This window comes from Schistocerca nitens, chromosome 4 (assembly GCF_023898315.1).
Source record: "Schistocerca nitens isolate TAMUIC-IGC-003100 chromosome 4, iqSchNite1.1, whole genome shotgun sequence".
Taxonomy (NCBI): Eukaryota; Metazoa; Arthropoda; class Insecta; order Orthoptera; family Acrididae; genus Schistocerca; species Schistocerca nitens.
In genome coordinates, this window is record NC_064617.1 from 208,228,859 (window position 1) to 208,244,960 (window position 16,102).

General features: G+C 44.0%; 1 protein-coding gene across 1 annotated transcript in view; it reads right to left on the reverse strand.

The window, feature by feature from the left end:
• Positions 1-16,102, reverse strand: part of LOC126251775 (condensin complex subunit 2) — a 201,659-nt gene that overhangs the window by 32,099 nt on the left and 153,458 nt on the right. Inside the window, exon 10 of the mRNA XM_049952398.1 lies at positions 5,965-6,087. Coding sequence (XP_049808355.1) covers positions 5,965-6,087 — 123 coding nt within the window. The remainder of the gene's footprint in view (positions 1-5,964; positions 6,088-16,102) is intronic.

Genomic DNA, 16,102 nt, shown 5'->3' on the forward strand with positions numbered 1-16,102 from the left:
AATATATGATCAGACGGGAAGGGGGGTTGGGGCTGGGGGGTGGGGGGGAGAACATAAGATGTGGACTGCTATGGAGATTCGTATGGAGTTTACACTTCTTTCTACCTATATAAATAATCTTTAAAGGGAAGTTCAAAAACTATAATGTTTGCTGATGACACAGTGATATTACTGAAGGGTCCAAACTCAACATCAGCAGACACAGCTCAGAATACAGATGCGTAGACCTACAAGTAGTTCAGAGCTTACACTTTAAGCCTTAATTTCACAACGACTAATATTATGCAATTTCAAACAAAAAATAATGACTTTTTAGCACCAGAAGTAGATATTAATTGTCATACATCACACAGTAAAGTGATAAGTTTATTACTAATATAATACATACACAGATTATGTTTCTATGATGTATTTGCCTTATGTTAATGTATACTTTGACTTATTCCACATTACTGAAAGTTATCCTTCTTTATGGGATCAGTGGAACACATGAATGAATGAATGAATGAATGAGTCTAACACTGACACCACACAGAGAGAAAGAGAGAGTGAGTTAAGGCAATAGAAGTTGGAAGGGAGACATAACATTTATGCTTAATTTTACCTTACGCCTTAGGAAATACGCAGATCATCATCATATTTACTACAACCACATTCAGTACACACACAAAAGCAGTTAACTAATTGTCACTTGGTAATTAATGCTTGTCTTTAACTGCCAAGAAGCAACTGTGACACACACACACACACACACATACACACACACACACACACACACACACACACACACACACACACACAGAGTGTCTGCCTGTGTCTGTATATGTGTGGATGGATATGGTTTGTGTGCGAGTGTATACCCGTCCTTTTTTCCCCCTAAGGTAAGTCTTTCCGCTCCCGGGATTGGAATGACTCCTTACCCTCTCCCTTAAAACCCACATCCTTTCGTCTTTCCCTCTCCTTCGCTCTTTCCTGATGAGGCAACAGTTTGTTGCGAAAGCTTGAATTTTGTGTGTATGTTTGTGTGTCTGTCGACCTGCCAGCACTTTCATTTGGTAAGTCACATCATCTTTGTTTTTATAGACCAAATTAGCAACATGTTCTCATTTAATATGAGAAAATATCTACTAGAATATAATAGAGGGAAACATTCCACGTGGGAAAAAATATATCTAAAAACAAAGATGATGTGACTTACCGAACGAAAGTGCTGGCAGGTCGATAGACACACAAACAAACACAAACATACACACGAAATTCAAGCTTTCGCAACAAACTGTTGCTTCATCAGGAAAGAGGGAAGGAGAGGGAAAAACAAAAGGATGTGGGTTTTAAGGGAGAGGGTAAGGAGTCATTCCATTCCTGGGAGCGGAAAGACTTACCTTGGGGGAAAAAAGGACAGGTATACACTCACGCGCGCACACACACACATATCCATCCGCACATACACAGACACAAGCAGATATTTGTAAAGGCAAAGAGTTTGGGCAGAGATGTCAGTCGAGGCGGAAGTAGAGGCAAAGATGTTGTTGAAAGACAGGTGAGGTATGAGCGGCGGCAAATTGAAATTAGTGGAGATTGAGGCCTGGCGGATAACGAGAACAGAGGATATACTGAAGGGCAGGTTCCCATCTCCGGAGTTCTGACAGGTTGGTGTTAGTGGGAAGTATCCCGATAACCTGGACGGTGTAACACTGTGCCAAGATGTGCTGGCCGTGCACCAAGGCATGTTTAGCCACAGGGTGATCCTCATTACCAACAAACACTGTCTGCCTGTGTCCATTCATGCGAATGGACAGTTTGTTGCTGGTCATTCCCACATAGAAAGCTTCACAGTGTAGGCAGATCAGTTGGTAAATCACGTGGGTGCTTTCACACGTGGCTCTGCCTTTGATCGTGTACACCTTCCGGGTTGCAGGACTGGAGTAGGTGGTGGTGGGAGGGTGCATGGGACAGGTTTTACACCGGAGGCGGTTACTAGGGTAGGAGCCAGAGGGTAGGGAAGGTGGTTTGGGGATTTCATAGAGATGAACTAAGAGGTTACGAAGGTTAGGTGGATGGCGGAAAGACACTCTTGGTGGAGTGGGGAGGATTTCATGAAGGATGGATCTCATTTCAGGGCAGGATTTGAGGAAGTCGTATCCCTGCTGGAGAGCCATATTCAGAGTCTGATCCAGTCCCGGAAAGTATCCTGTCACAAGTGGGGCACTTTTGGGGTTCTTCTGTGGGAGGTTCTGGGTTTAAGAAGATGAGGAAATGGCTCTGGTTATTTGCTTCTGTACCAGGTCGGGAGGGTAGTTGCGGGATGCGAAAGCTGTTTTCAGGTTGTTGGTGTAATGGTTCAGGGATTCCGGACTGGAGCAGATTCGTTTGCCACGAAGACCTAGGCTGTAGGGAAGGGACCGTTTGATGTGGAATGGGTGGCAACTGTCATAATGGAGGTACTGTTGCTTGTTGGTGGGTTTGATGTGGACAGACGTGTGAAGCTGGCCATTGGACAGGTGGAGGTCAACGTCAAGGAAAGTGGCATGGGATTTGGAGGAGGACCAGGTGAATCTGATGGAACCGAAGGAGTTGAGGTTGGAGAGGAAATTCTGGAGTTCTTCTTCACTGTGAGTCCAGATCATGAAGATGTCATCAATAAATCTGTACCAAACTTTGGGTTGGCAGGCCTGGGTAACCAAGAAGGCTTCCTCTAAGCGACCCATGAATAGGTTGGCATACGATGGGGCCATCCTGGTGCCCATGGCTTTTCCCTTTAATTGTTGGTATGTCTGGCCTTCGAAAGTGAAGAAGTTGTGGGTCAGGATGAAGCTGGCTAAGGTAATGAGGAAAGAGGTTTTTGGTAGGGTGGCAGGTGATCGGCGTGAAAGGAAGTGCTCCATCGCAGCGAGGCCCTGGACGTGTGGAATATTTGCGTATAAGGAAGTGGCATCAATGGTTACAAGGATGGTTTCCGTGGGTAACAGACTGGGTAGGGATTCCAGGTGTTCGAGAAAGTGGTTGGTGTCTTTGATGAAGGATGGGAGACTGCATGTAATGGGTTGAAGGTGTTGATCTACGTAGGCAGAGATACGTTCTGTGGGGGCTTGGTAGCCAGCTACAATTGGACGGCCGGGATGATTGGGTTTGTGAATTTTAGGAAGAAGGTAGAAGGTAGGTGTGCGGAGTGTTGGTGGGGTCAGGAGGTTGATGGAGTCAGGTGAAAGGTTTTGTAGGGGGCCTAAGGTTCTGAGGATTCCTTGAAGCTCCACCTGGACATCAGGAATGGGATTACCTTGGCAAACTTTGTATGTAGTGTTGTCTGAAAGCTGACGCAGTCCCTCAGCCACATACTCCCGACGATCAAGTACCACGGTCGTGGAACCCTTGTCCGCTGGAAGAATGATGATGGATCGGTCAGCCTTCAGATCACGGATAGCCTGGGCTTCAGCAGTGGTGATGTTGGGAGTAGGATTGAGGTTTTTTAAGAAGTATTGAGAGGCAAGGCTGGAAGTCAGAAATTCCTGGAAGGTTTGGAGAGGGTGATTTTGAGGAAGAGGAGGTGGGTCCCGCTGTGACGGAGGACGGAACTGTTCCAGGCAGGGTTCAATTTGGATAGTGTCTTGGGGAGTTGGACCATTAGGAGTAGGATTAGGATCATTTTTCTTCATGGCAAAGTGATATTTCCAGCAGAGAGTACGGGTATAGGACAGTAAATCTTTGACAAGGGCTGTTTAGTTGAATCTGGGAGTGGGGCTGAAGGTTGAGGCCTTTGGATAGGACAGAGGTTTCGGATTGGGAGAGAGGTTTCGGATTGGGAGAGAGGTTTGGAGGAAAGGTTAACTACTGAATTAGGGTGTTGTGGTTCCAGATTGTGTTGATTGGAATTTTGAGGTTTTGGGGGGAGTGGAGCTGGAAGTGGGAGATTGAGTAGATGGGAGAGACTGGGTCTGTGTGCAATGAGAGGAGGTTGAGGTTTGCTGGAAAGGTTGTGAAGGGTGAGTGAGTTGCCTTTCCGGAGGTGGGAAACCAGGAGATTGGATAGTTTTTTGAGGTGGAGGGTGGCATGCTGTTCTAATTTGCGATTGGCCTGTAGGAGGATGCTCTGAACAGCCGGTGTGGATGTGGGAGAGGAAAGATTGAGGACTTTTATTAAGGATAGGAGTTGACGGGTGTGTTCATTGGCTGAGTTGATGTGTAGGTGAAGGGTTAGGTGGGCGAGGGCAATGGATTGTTCAGTTTGGAACTAGTATAGGGACTGATGGAAAGAAGGATTACAGCCTGAGATGGGAACTTTAAGTGTGAGGCCTTTGGGGGTAATGCCAAATGTCAGACAAGCCTGAGAAAATAGAATATGGGAGTGTAATCTGGCTAAGGCGAAGGCATGTTTGCGGAGGAATGTAAATAAAACTTAATGGGGTCGTTGAGGGGATGTTGTGAGGGTGACATGGTATTAGAAGGTGGAAAGTGTAACATGAGGGTGAAATGAAAATTAAAATAAAAATATATGGCGAGAGATAAGGTGAACTGGAAAGCAACTGGAGATCTGGTGTGAAAAAAGGCGAAAAAGTGTTGGTTATAGCTGGGCTATGTTGATCCTGTGGCGACCTTGGGTTGGCAGACAACGATGTGCACAAAGGTTATGTGGTTGTGTTGCCGCCAAAACACGCTCAAAGATGGAGCAATTCAGGAAAATTTCGAAAAAACTGCATGTAAACGTATTAAAAGGAGTGGTTTAGTGGTTGCAGATTGTGAAAATGAGGCTAACAATTGTCTGACGAAGAAATAATGACGTTAAAACCTGTGGGAAGCGGCTAAAAAAGATCAGTGATGTGGGAAAAACGGAAATGGAAAAAAAGCGAAAAAACGAAAGTTATTAGAACTAGCCAAAATGGCTGTTTAATAGCTGAAAGGAACTGTTTGTGAACTGGAAACGGTGGATTTTGTAGCAGCGGTATTGTTGAAAGCGGAAAAAATTTTTTTGGTTATGGTTTGGAAGTGGGTTACGTATTATTGAGTATATATAGGCGGGATAAAATTGTACGGTAGATTTGGTAAAGAGGAGAAGGTGAATACAAAGTGAAACTACTTGCAAAAACAGAAAGAGAAAATAAGATGACAGGGAAGATTTCGAAATGCAACAGTGACAATAACAAACGTAATTGTTGGGTTCAAATTAATGATACGAATATAATAGAGGGAAACATTCCACATGGGAAAAATATATCTAAAAACAAAGATGATGTGACTTACCGAACAAAAGTGCTGGCAGGTCGATAGACACACAAACAAACACAAACATACACACGAAATTCAAGCTTTCGCAACAAACTGTTGCTTCATCAGGAAAGAGGGAAGGAGAGGGAAAGACGAAAGGATGTGGGTTTTAAGGGAGAGGGCAAGGAGTCATTCCAATACCGGGAGCGGAAAGACTTACATTGGGGGCAAAAAGGACAGGTATACACTCGCGCGCACATCTTTGCCTCTACTTCTGCCTCGACTGACATCTCTGCCCAAACTCTTTGCCTTTACAAATGTCTGCTTGTGTCTGTGTATGTGCGGATGGATATGTGTGTGTGTGCGCGCGAGTGTATACCTGTCCTTTTTTCCCCCAAGGTAAGTCTTTCCCCTCCCGGGAATGGAATGACTCCTTACCCTCTCCCTTAAAACCCACATCCTTTCGTCTTTCCCTCTCCTTCCCTCTTTCCTGATGAAGCAACAGTTTGTTGCGAAAGCTTGAATTTCGTGTGTATGTTTGTGTTTGTTTGTGTGTCTATCGACCTGCCAGCACTTTCGTTCGGTAAGTCACATCATCTTTGTTTTTTAAAATATCTATTTGTGTATACTATATTCAAACCAAAATATTTTCCATGGGGAGATACACTCTTCTGTGCATTTTTCTTGGGGAACACATACCTAAATTTGACTTCAATTTATAATTAAATAAAAAAAACCTATACTACTACTCCAATACGATATTACCTTTGGTGGTGGTGACAGCAAGTTCCACTTCTCATTGCCTTCATTATCATTGTTGTATACCTCTTGTAAACAGGTAACATAGTCTTCATTTGAGGTACACGGTGGTTCTTCATTATTGTCAACCTGTGAATTTCAAATACTACATCAACAGTGCGATAATATATATGAGGAAAGACGTAGATAAACTAACAGAAGTGCAATGTAAGGGGAGGGGAGGGGTGGGGGCAAAAAAACTAAGATTAATAACAAAATAATAACAACATGATTACTATTACATGGGAAAGGTATCTTTAACTCTACTCTAATCTTAGCACCTTTTGTCTGTTAGATTTTACTCCTCCGATCTTGAATCAGTATAACGACAATATTTGTTGGAATATGATAAAGAAGATATGAATCTTGGGGAATTCATATCTGCTATCTCACTTCATATCTTCTATTTCATATAGCAAATAACATTGTCATTAAATTGTTCAACATTAATTTGAGAATTATCCCCATCTTAGAAAAGAGCATTACATGAGCCATTATCTAAAGAAGCAAGATATATTAAGTGATTCTTCAGTTTCTCCCGGCGTATTTGTTGCTCGAACAGTCCACAGGTATACTGCCGGTTCACAGTGTCTAACTGGCACAATATTTCGGCGATCAGACATGTCGCCATCGTCAGGTGTGCTAACGAACAGTTCGTCAGTGCACCTGATGATAGCGACATGTCTGATCGCCGAAATATTGTGCCCGTTGGACACTATGAACCAGCAGTATACCCGTGGACTGTTCGAGCAAGATATATTAATGTTGTCTTGAAAAATCGAACATCAGAAACTCCAGATTGGAATATCAACGATATAATGAAAGATTGGTACTCACTATAATGACAAATTGAGTTGCAGACAGGCAGAACAAGAGGATTGTTGTGATTTAGCTTTCAGCCAAAGTCTTCTTCAGAAAATAAAACACATGCATATGCACATGCACATGCGCGCGCGCGCGCACACACACACACACACACACACACACACACACACACACACACACATTCATTTACACATGCAAGCATACTTCAAGCACACATGACCAGCACATCTCCGGCAGTTAGGAACAGTATTTTTTTTTGTGCTTGTCTACAACTCAACGTGTCATCTTTATGGTGAGTAGCAACAATCTATCCTCTTCCATATATTTCTGGCTTGAAATATCATCTACTAGAGTTACAGTTCAATATCTGTCATAGTCTTTTACCTTCACATCAAAGACACTGTCGGCAAACAATTCAGAAATCCTGTGTGCCCACACTCCTACTTATATTTTAACCTAGACAAATAACAGTGAAGTATCCTTTTAAACAATAACATAATATGCAAAAACCTCCTTCTAAACAACATCAGACATACATCATTTTCTGTGATATGTCAGGCATCTTGAACCTAACTGAGGATTACACCAGAGTTGAATAAAATAATAGGAATGCAAATCAAATATTCTGGTGCATGGATACCTCTGGTTTCAAAGATTGCCCAAATCCTCCTTTGGTTGGGTTGGGTTGGGTTGTTTTGGGGAAGGAGACCAGACAGCGAGATCATCGGTCTCATCGGATTAGGGAAGGATGGGGAAGGATGTCGGCCGTGCCCTTTCAAAGGAACCATCCCGGCATTTGCCTGGAGCAATTTAGGGAAATCACGGAAAACCTAAATCAGGATGGCCAGACGCGGGATTGAACCGTCGTCCTCCTGAATGCGAGTCCAGTGTGCTAACCACTGCGCCACCTCGCTCGGTCATCCTCCTTTGGTAATTTCAGGAGTACCAAAGAAGTATGATAGGACTATTACTATTTACAATATATGTAAATGATCTAGTGGATAAAATTGGAAGCTCCATATGGCTATCCAGACAATGCAGTTGTTTGTACGAAGATAGCAGTGCCATAATGCTGTTATCAAATTACACGTAGACAAGCAGTAGGTAGGATGATGGTATGGGAACATGACGGCAAGGTCTTCAGCACACACACGAATATACCTTGAGATGAGTGTCGGGAAAATACACCAAACAGGAGTATAAAACAGCGTGTAAATGAAAAGTAATAAAATATGGAAAGCCATGTGTACCTACAAGGTAGCACGAAACTAAGTATCATGCTAATATTAAAATATCAACTAAACATGAAAAAAGTGTTAGGAGGAGTTAAAACGATGTAGCAGATGGGTGTGGCTGGCAGACTGCTAGATTAAAAAAATAATAATAATAAATAAAAAAAGAGGATGAGCCAGCCATTCTGCAACATACTAAAGCCTAAGGTCTAAAAGCGTAGGCCAGAATCCAGACACATTACAGAACTTTAAAACTTGAGTCACACACGTCTCATCATCAGCTAAAATAGAGGGCAGATCCCCATCGATATTATCTTCTGCCCTTGCATCACGGTATAAAAAGCACTCTGTAAAAACTGGCACACAGATATTTGTACACTACAAGCACCACAAAAAGAGGATCCTCATGTCGTAGTAAGAAGCCATGTGTAAGAAGGCAATGTCCAATGTGAAGACTTTACCCCATCTGAGCAACCAGCGGGAGGAACGCTACAGTCGGGTAGTTGACTTTACCAACTGTAGCTTATTGTCCATTACTGCCAGCCATTCCGCATCCCACAACTGCATGAACTTCCTATGTGCAGAAACAACAGCCTGCAGGAGAACTGCACTTGTCCTGCCACCCCGCCGAATGACACCTGCTTTCACTGTCATTGGAGCAAGTATAGTTGGTCATATATCAGCTGGGCAAATTTCTCAGCTGGGTACAGGTTCTGTAGAGATTGTAAGGCACTAAGGGAATCAGGGCAGATGAGAAACTGTTTGCCCTGAATATGATGCATCTGCTCCAGTGCCTTAAGGATCATGTGGAGCTCCACTGAGAAAACAGTATACTCATCAAAACGGCAAATCCTGGTGACATGGTTGGGGAACACTAATAAGCAGCCAAGGGAATTCCCTTGTTTGGAACCATCAGTGTAAACTACTGTGAAACTGTGACACATATCTAAAATGTTAAAAAACAGAGATTAAAATGTAAAATCTGGTGTACTATCTTTCTTAAAATTGATCAAGTCTAAAATAAGTCTAGGTCTCTCAAGGAGCCAAGGTGGAAATCTGCTCCAACCTCGATTAAAACATTACCACTTGCTACACCCATCTCTAAAAGGCAATCCTTTGCGCGCATCCCATGGGGCCTTGTTGCTCATTGCCGATTACAAAAAAGACTCTCCATTCAAGGCTGAGCAATGGTATGGTATGCAGGTGTGTATGGCATGCAGTGTGTTTTATATGCGTGGTGCACCATTAGTAGCCATCGCCTGATGTGAAGTGGTGCTTCACCAGCCTCTTGGTATAGGGTTGATTTTTAACGCCTCAGTGGCTAACCAAACCCCTTCATGGTGCACTGCGTCCAGGATCTATAAATAAGAGGTCCTCGCAGACCCACACACCTTGCTCCCATAATCTAGCCGAGAGTGCACAAAGGCTCTGTAAAATCAGAGCAGACAAGCCCTGTCTGCCCCTATGTACTGTGGTTAACATATTTTAAAATACTTAGAGCCTTAAGGGACCATTTTTCAGGTCCTTAATATGGGCAATCATGTGATTTTACAGCCAAATTTGAGGCCGAGAAACCCCACCATGTTTTTAAAATTAAGGACAGTTTCCCTTATCCTCAACTCCGGAAAGTTTAAAATGGAAAAAGAATGGTTAAAAAGAATACACAAAGACCTCTCCATTGAAAACTTACAACCACTCTTCCATGAACGTTCATCCAAATGTCGAAGAGTTAGCTGGAACTGACTCATTGTCGCTGCAAGGCTTGAAGAAGAGCAAAACACAGATAAGTCATCCACAAACAAAGAGCAGTGGACAGGACTTTTCACTACTGATGTAATGTTAGTAATAGCTATGGCAAAGACAGTCACACTTAAAACATTATTTTGACGGACACCGTTCTCCTGCTCAAAGCAATCAAGCAGAATGTCACCAACTCTGTATCGAAAATACCACAGCGAGAGAAAGGACTGAATAAAAATGAGAAGACAGCCACAAAACTCCAATTTGTGAAGCTGCTCAAAGATAAAATGTCTCCAAGTAGTATCACAAGCCTTCTCAATGTCAAAAAATATACCCAAAAGATGATACCAGTGCAGGAAATCCTGCTGGATAGCCGCCCCCAGGAGGGGCAGGTTATCAAAGATGGAGCGATACCTCCTGAACCCAAACTGAAAGCGACTAAGGAGTTGCCTGGATTCTAAGATCCAGACAAAGCAGCGGACGGCCTTCCGCTACAAGATCTTTCCCATGCAGCTAGTGAGGGCAACACTGTGATAACTACTTGGGCATGTGTGGTCTTTCCTAGGTTTTCAAAGAGGAATTAAAATTGCCTCACACCATGAGTCAGAAAAGTGACCTGACACTGAAATTGCAGTGGAAAGTGCATGGAGGATCTCTCTATTTCACCTTATGAGGTGCCGCAGCTTACTGTAATGGACTGTCACGACCAGGGGATGTGTTATGAGCCATAGACAATGCAGAATCCAGCTCCCACATGGAAAATGGGCAGTGGTAATCTTCATCAATGGTGGAGCAGAACTCCAAAGTGGCTCTCTCAACAACTGCTCTGTGGTGTTGGAAATCTGAATCCTGACTGGCAGTTGCAGTAACTGTGGAAAAATAGGCTGCCATACTCTGGGCAGTGTCTTGCAGTCTGGTTAGGAGAGTGCCATTCCCAATTACAGAAGCCATGGGACACCTCCCTTCTCTTCCAGAAATTCTCGTGAAGGTCTCCCATAAAGTGTAACTCTTTGTGGAATGATTTATGGTGTCCAGGAACTGTTGCCACAACCTCTTCTGGCTCTTGCGAATAGTCCTGTGACATTTTTCCCATGCCATCTGAAAGGCTACAAGATTCTCTGCAATTGGCTGGCTCGAACCTACACAGAACCACATGCCCAGTCCTCACTGCAGAGCAGCTCCACCAAGGAAGAGGCTGGCCGGCCGAAGTGGCCGTGCGGTTAAAGGCGCTGCAGTCTGGAACCGCAAGACCGCTGCGGTCGCAGGTTCGAATCCTGCCTCGGGCATGGATGTTTGTGATGTCCTTAGGTTAGTTAGGTTTAACTAGTTCTATGTTCTAGGGGACTAATGACCTCAGCAGTTGAGTCCCATAGTGCTCAGAGCCATTTGAACCAAGGAAGAGGCTGCCTCTTCGGTTGTCTCATCGACTGTGGAATGGATGGTTCAGCAGCACGGTGGATCATTTTGATAATATAAACCACCTATACCTCTCCACTGACATGATGTTCAAACTGGGCTAGCTGACTGTAAAGTCTCCAGTCTGCTCTACTGAGCACCCATCAAGGTGGTTTCTTTTCGGGCTCCACTCCATCTAGCAGGTGAATCCAGATTGGGAAGTGATCATTTTCATGCAATTCATCGAGCACTTCCCATTTATCACATTGATCAATGTGAGCAAGGGCTTGAGAACAAAACAAGATATCGATGGCAGAGAACAACCCAGTTGCAGTGCAGAAGTTCCTGTATTTAGCAAATAGGCACATGATGATATGAGAAGCCTCTCAATTACTCTATCCCTGGGGCAAGTAGTTGCAGAGTGGCAAAGCATATTGCTTGCACTAAAATCACCACAGAGGATGACGGGGTGGGGGAGCTGTGTAAGGAGGTTGTTGAGAGCCTCTTCGTCCAGTGCATCAAATGGGGACAGGTAAAGGGAACATATTGCCAATGAATGACGAACAAGCACTGATATGGCAACTTCTTGTAAATTTGTCATAAGGGAGAGAGGTGAGGAGTGGTAGTCAGTACTGACTTAAATACCTATGCCTCCTCTAGCTCTCTCTCCACTCAGGTCATCCTTGTTGTGGAGTACATAGCCTGATAGCTCACAGGTATATGCTGAAGGAAACAAAGCTCTTGGAGACACAGCTAAAGTGGTCTATCATGAGATGGTAGCCGAAGTTCCTCCACATGCGTTGTGAACCTCTGCAAGTTCCAGTGAAGTACAGGAGCCATCTATCACAGGGGTAGCACCTTCATCCTGTCTCTCTGCTGGGGTAGGGAGACTGCAGCAGGTGGGGTGAAGTGATTGCCCCCACACACATCTCATACTCATCAGCTCTGGGGAAGAGTCAGATGAAACATGTAGAATCACATCGATATGGTCTGCCAGTTTACTACTAGATTTTACCTGTTGTTGTTGCTTCACATTGGCTTTTCTATGTTTTGTGGGCTTTGCTGGAGCTGAAGCAAATGTGAAAGGCTGCATGGACATGTAGAGCTTTTTGACATCATCACAGGGGATATGCTTTGTTGTTTTTACTTTCTGTACTTTGACTTCCTCTGGAAAGATTCTGTAGCCCCTGCTCCAAACATGGTGGTTTCCAGAGCAGTTTATACATTGAGCAGGAGACGAACAACCAACTCCTTCATCAGCGATATTACCGCAGCTGCCACACATCGCTTCTCCTTTACACACTAGCATGGTATGCCCAAAATTTTGCCATTTAAAACAGCACATCAGGTTTGGGACATACGGCCATACGTTTAGGTGAAGAAAGCCCGGCTTGATGTGTTCTGTGAGTTTGTTGCTACTGAAGGTAAGAAAGGAGGAGTTGCATTTCACCAGTTCTCCAACCACCATTTCATAATGTTCTGAACACCAACAACTCCCTCTGGAATTGCTCCTCAATTCTTATATTTTTCTCTTGTTCTACATGATCAGGCCCAGTGGACCACACACTGCTACAAGTTTCCCCCTCCACTGAATTCTGGCCATTGCTGCTATCTGCGATCAGTCCACATTTATTGATGCTTGGTTTAAATCTTCATGGAGGCCATCCTTCCAATGCTTCTTGGGTCTCCCTGGAGGTCCCTTTCCTGTAGGTGTGAAATCCAGGAGCTTCTGAGGCCATCTGTGATCTTCCATCCGGGCCACATGGCTGGCCCACTGCATTCGTTTTCCTTCGACATGTCCTGCTATGTTGGGCTGATGGTATAGTTCCTCAAGCTCTTGGTTGTGTCTGATCCTCCATTCCCCTGTGTCTGTATCCAAAAGCGAACCAAAGATCTTCTGAAGCACTTTTCTCTCAAAAACGAGGAGTTTATGGAAGTCCTGTTTCCGGATACTCCATGTCTCACAGCAATATAGAACAAAAGGTTGTATAAATTCTCCTATAGGAATATTAACTAGATCCATACATGGCACAACACCTTTCCTGAAGTTCAGGGTGCTGTGGAGCTCTGTGTCAATGGCATATTTCTCCAGGCACTTTGCTCCCTTTAGATTAACAACTTGTTGGGAACTGGATGTTTCAACCAACAGTGCTCCATTTCACAACTGCTTCACAGATTTGAGGGACCCGGTAATTCCTTTCAAGCCCTTCTGGATATAGAAGGGTGGGACTTTCTCAAACTTCCTTTTTTCCTTTTTTGTTACTAAACACACATTCTGATTGCCAGCCTGTGTACCGTTACTCTTTACTACATTGTTCTGATTTACTCCCACATCTGGAGGACTGGCTATCTGGGCCCTCTTGTTAGACGGGGTGTGTTAGCTTTCAACAACCCACCCTTCTGCTGGGAGCAGGAAGGAAAAATTTCAAAGGATCCATCTCGGTCCCATAAACAGCTAGGGAAATACAAGCTCACCAAGACAGAGACCCGCATGACTAGGTACGCCTTATACAACTGAGGTGTGGCAGGTTTCCCAGAGGTTGCCCACTAGTGACTGTTCCCCCTCAACAGCCATGCATCTCACAAGAACACAGCACACCTTGAGATTGCGGATTTTTTTACAGAGGTTTATTCCATCCTCGAAGTCCAGGCAGTCAAGCCGAGATCCCCTTTCCCTGTGACACACAACGTTCGACCACTGTGCTGCACTGTGGTTGCTGAAGCATGCCCAGAGTTTACGGTGGCAGAGGACTGGCGGTGGTTACCAGTTCCCAGCTCAGGGACCCCGGGGTCGCCAAGCCTGTACCCAGCAAATGAATGCCGAGCCCTTGGGGGGGGGGGGGGGGGGGGTGGACAAGCAGAGGATCAATGATTGGTGGTGAGACTGGAAGTTGACCCTGAACACAAATAAATGGAACATATTGTAAATAAATAGGTAAAGAAATTCAGTTCATTTATGCTACTAATGAAATATCACTGGAAACAGTAAACAGTTTAAAATACCTATGATTCACCATACAGTGTGACCAAAAGTGTAATGACCACATAAAATAAATTGTTGAAAAAGCAGCAAAGCAGCCAACAGGCTGATATTCACTGGAACAATCTAAAGGAAAAATCCTTCATCCATGAAAGAGGTGGTTTACAAAAAAATTGCTCAATTAATTCTTGAACATTGTTCACGAGAAGGCAGAACAACACAACGGCAGTGTCAACTGACCTCAGTGGCAGTCACTACAAGAGAGGCATTTTGCATCATGAAGAGGTTTGCTGTTGAAATGACAAGAGTATGTTCATGGAAGAGTTGAGCAGCACACACTGATGGGGGGGAAAAATTGCAACAACAAAAAAATAATTAATGTAGATATTTGTCTAGGTAACACATTTAAGTGATTAACATTGCAAGATCACAGGTTAATGTACACACAAGATAAGCCATTGCAAATGTGAAATGCTGGTACATTAATAAGCAGTGTAACTAGCAGGACGTGGAATACAAGTCCGCAAACATGTATGCATTGTGCTGGAAAGGTGCCGGACGTCAGTTTGTGGGATGGAGTTCCATGCCTGTTGCACTTGACTGGTCAATACAGGGACAGTTAATACTGTTTGTGGACAACGCTGGAGTTGTTGTCCCGATGATGTCCCATATGTGCTTGACTGAAGAAAGACCTAGTGATCAATCAGGCTAAGGCAAAATGTCAGTACTCTGTAGAGCATTTTGGGTTACAACAGCAGTATGCAGGCGAGCATTATTCTGTTGGAAAACACCCCCCTGGAATGCTGTTCATGAATGGTAGCACACAGGCCAAATCACTAGATTGACATACAATCTTCCATTCAGGGTGCATAGAATTAAAATGAGAGTGCTCCTGCTGTCAGACGAAATTGTACCAAAGATGATAATTCCAGGTGTAATTCCAAACATCTAGCACATAGACAGGTTGATTTCAGGCCCTCAACTGGCCTTCATGTAACCAACATATGGACATCACTGGCACCAAGGCAGAACCAGCTTTCATCAGAAAACACAACAGACCTCCACCCTGCCATCCAATCAGCTCTCACTTGACACCACTGTAATCGCGAATGGCAGTAGTTTGGGACCAGTGGAACCCATGCTACAGGGTGTCTGGCTAGGAGCTGTCCTTGAAGTAAATGATTTGACAGTTTGTTCCGTCACTGTGGTGCCAACTGCTGCTCAAACTGCTGCTGCAGATGCAGTACAATGCGACAGAGCCATATGTTGAATACGATGGTCTTCCCTCTTGGTACTGCCATGTGGCCATCTAGAGCCTGGTCTTCTTGCAACCGTACAATCTCATGACCACTGCTGCCAGCAGTCATGTACGGTGACTACATTCCTGCCAACTCTTTCCACAATATCACAGAAGGAGCATCCAGCTTCTCATGACTCTATTACAGGACCTCATTCAAACTCAGTGATGGATTGATAATGGTATCTTTGTTGTCTTAAAGGCATTCTTGACTAATACCAACTCACTGTGTCAAATCTCAAAGGTAACTAACGCTCATGACTTTTACAGCATGTATTTAAAGCAAACCTGATTTGCACCCCAAATGGTGCTATTAATGCCACTCTTGTAAGATTGGCCTGAAATTTGAATCACCATTCAGATACAGAAAGATGCCTTCCAATTTTTGTTTACATCGCACAATTCCTCCTTGGCATTATGATTTTTTCTTCTGTTAGTAGATTATGTTTTTCCTCATATGTCTTTTGAAATTACCACAACAAGAAAATCAGAGAAACTGGAGCTAATATGAGTGTTTAATGACAATTACTCTTCCTATCACTATTCATGACTAGAACACGAGAAAAAAAGGGGGGGGGGGGGAGATAAGTGGTATCGGAAGTAGCCTCTGTCACACAATGTAAGATGGCATGAGGA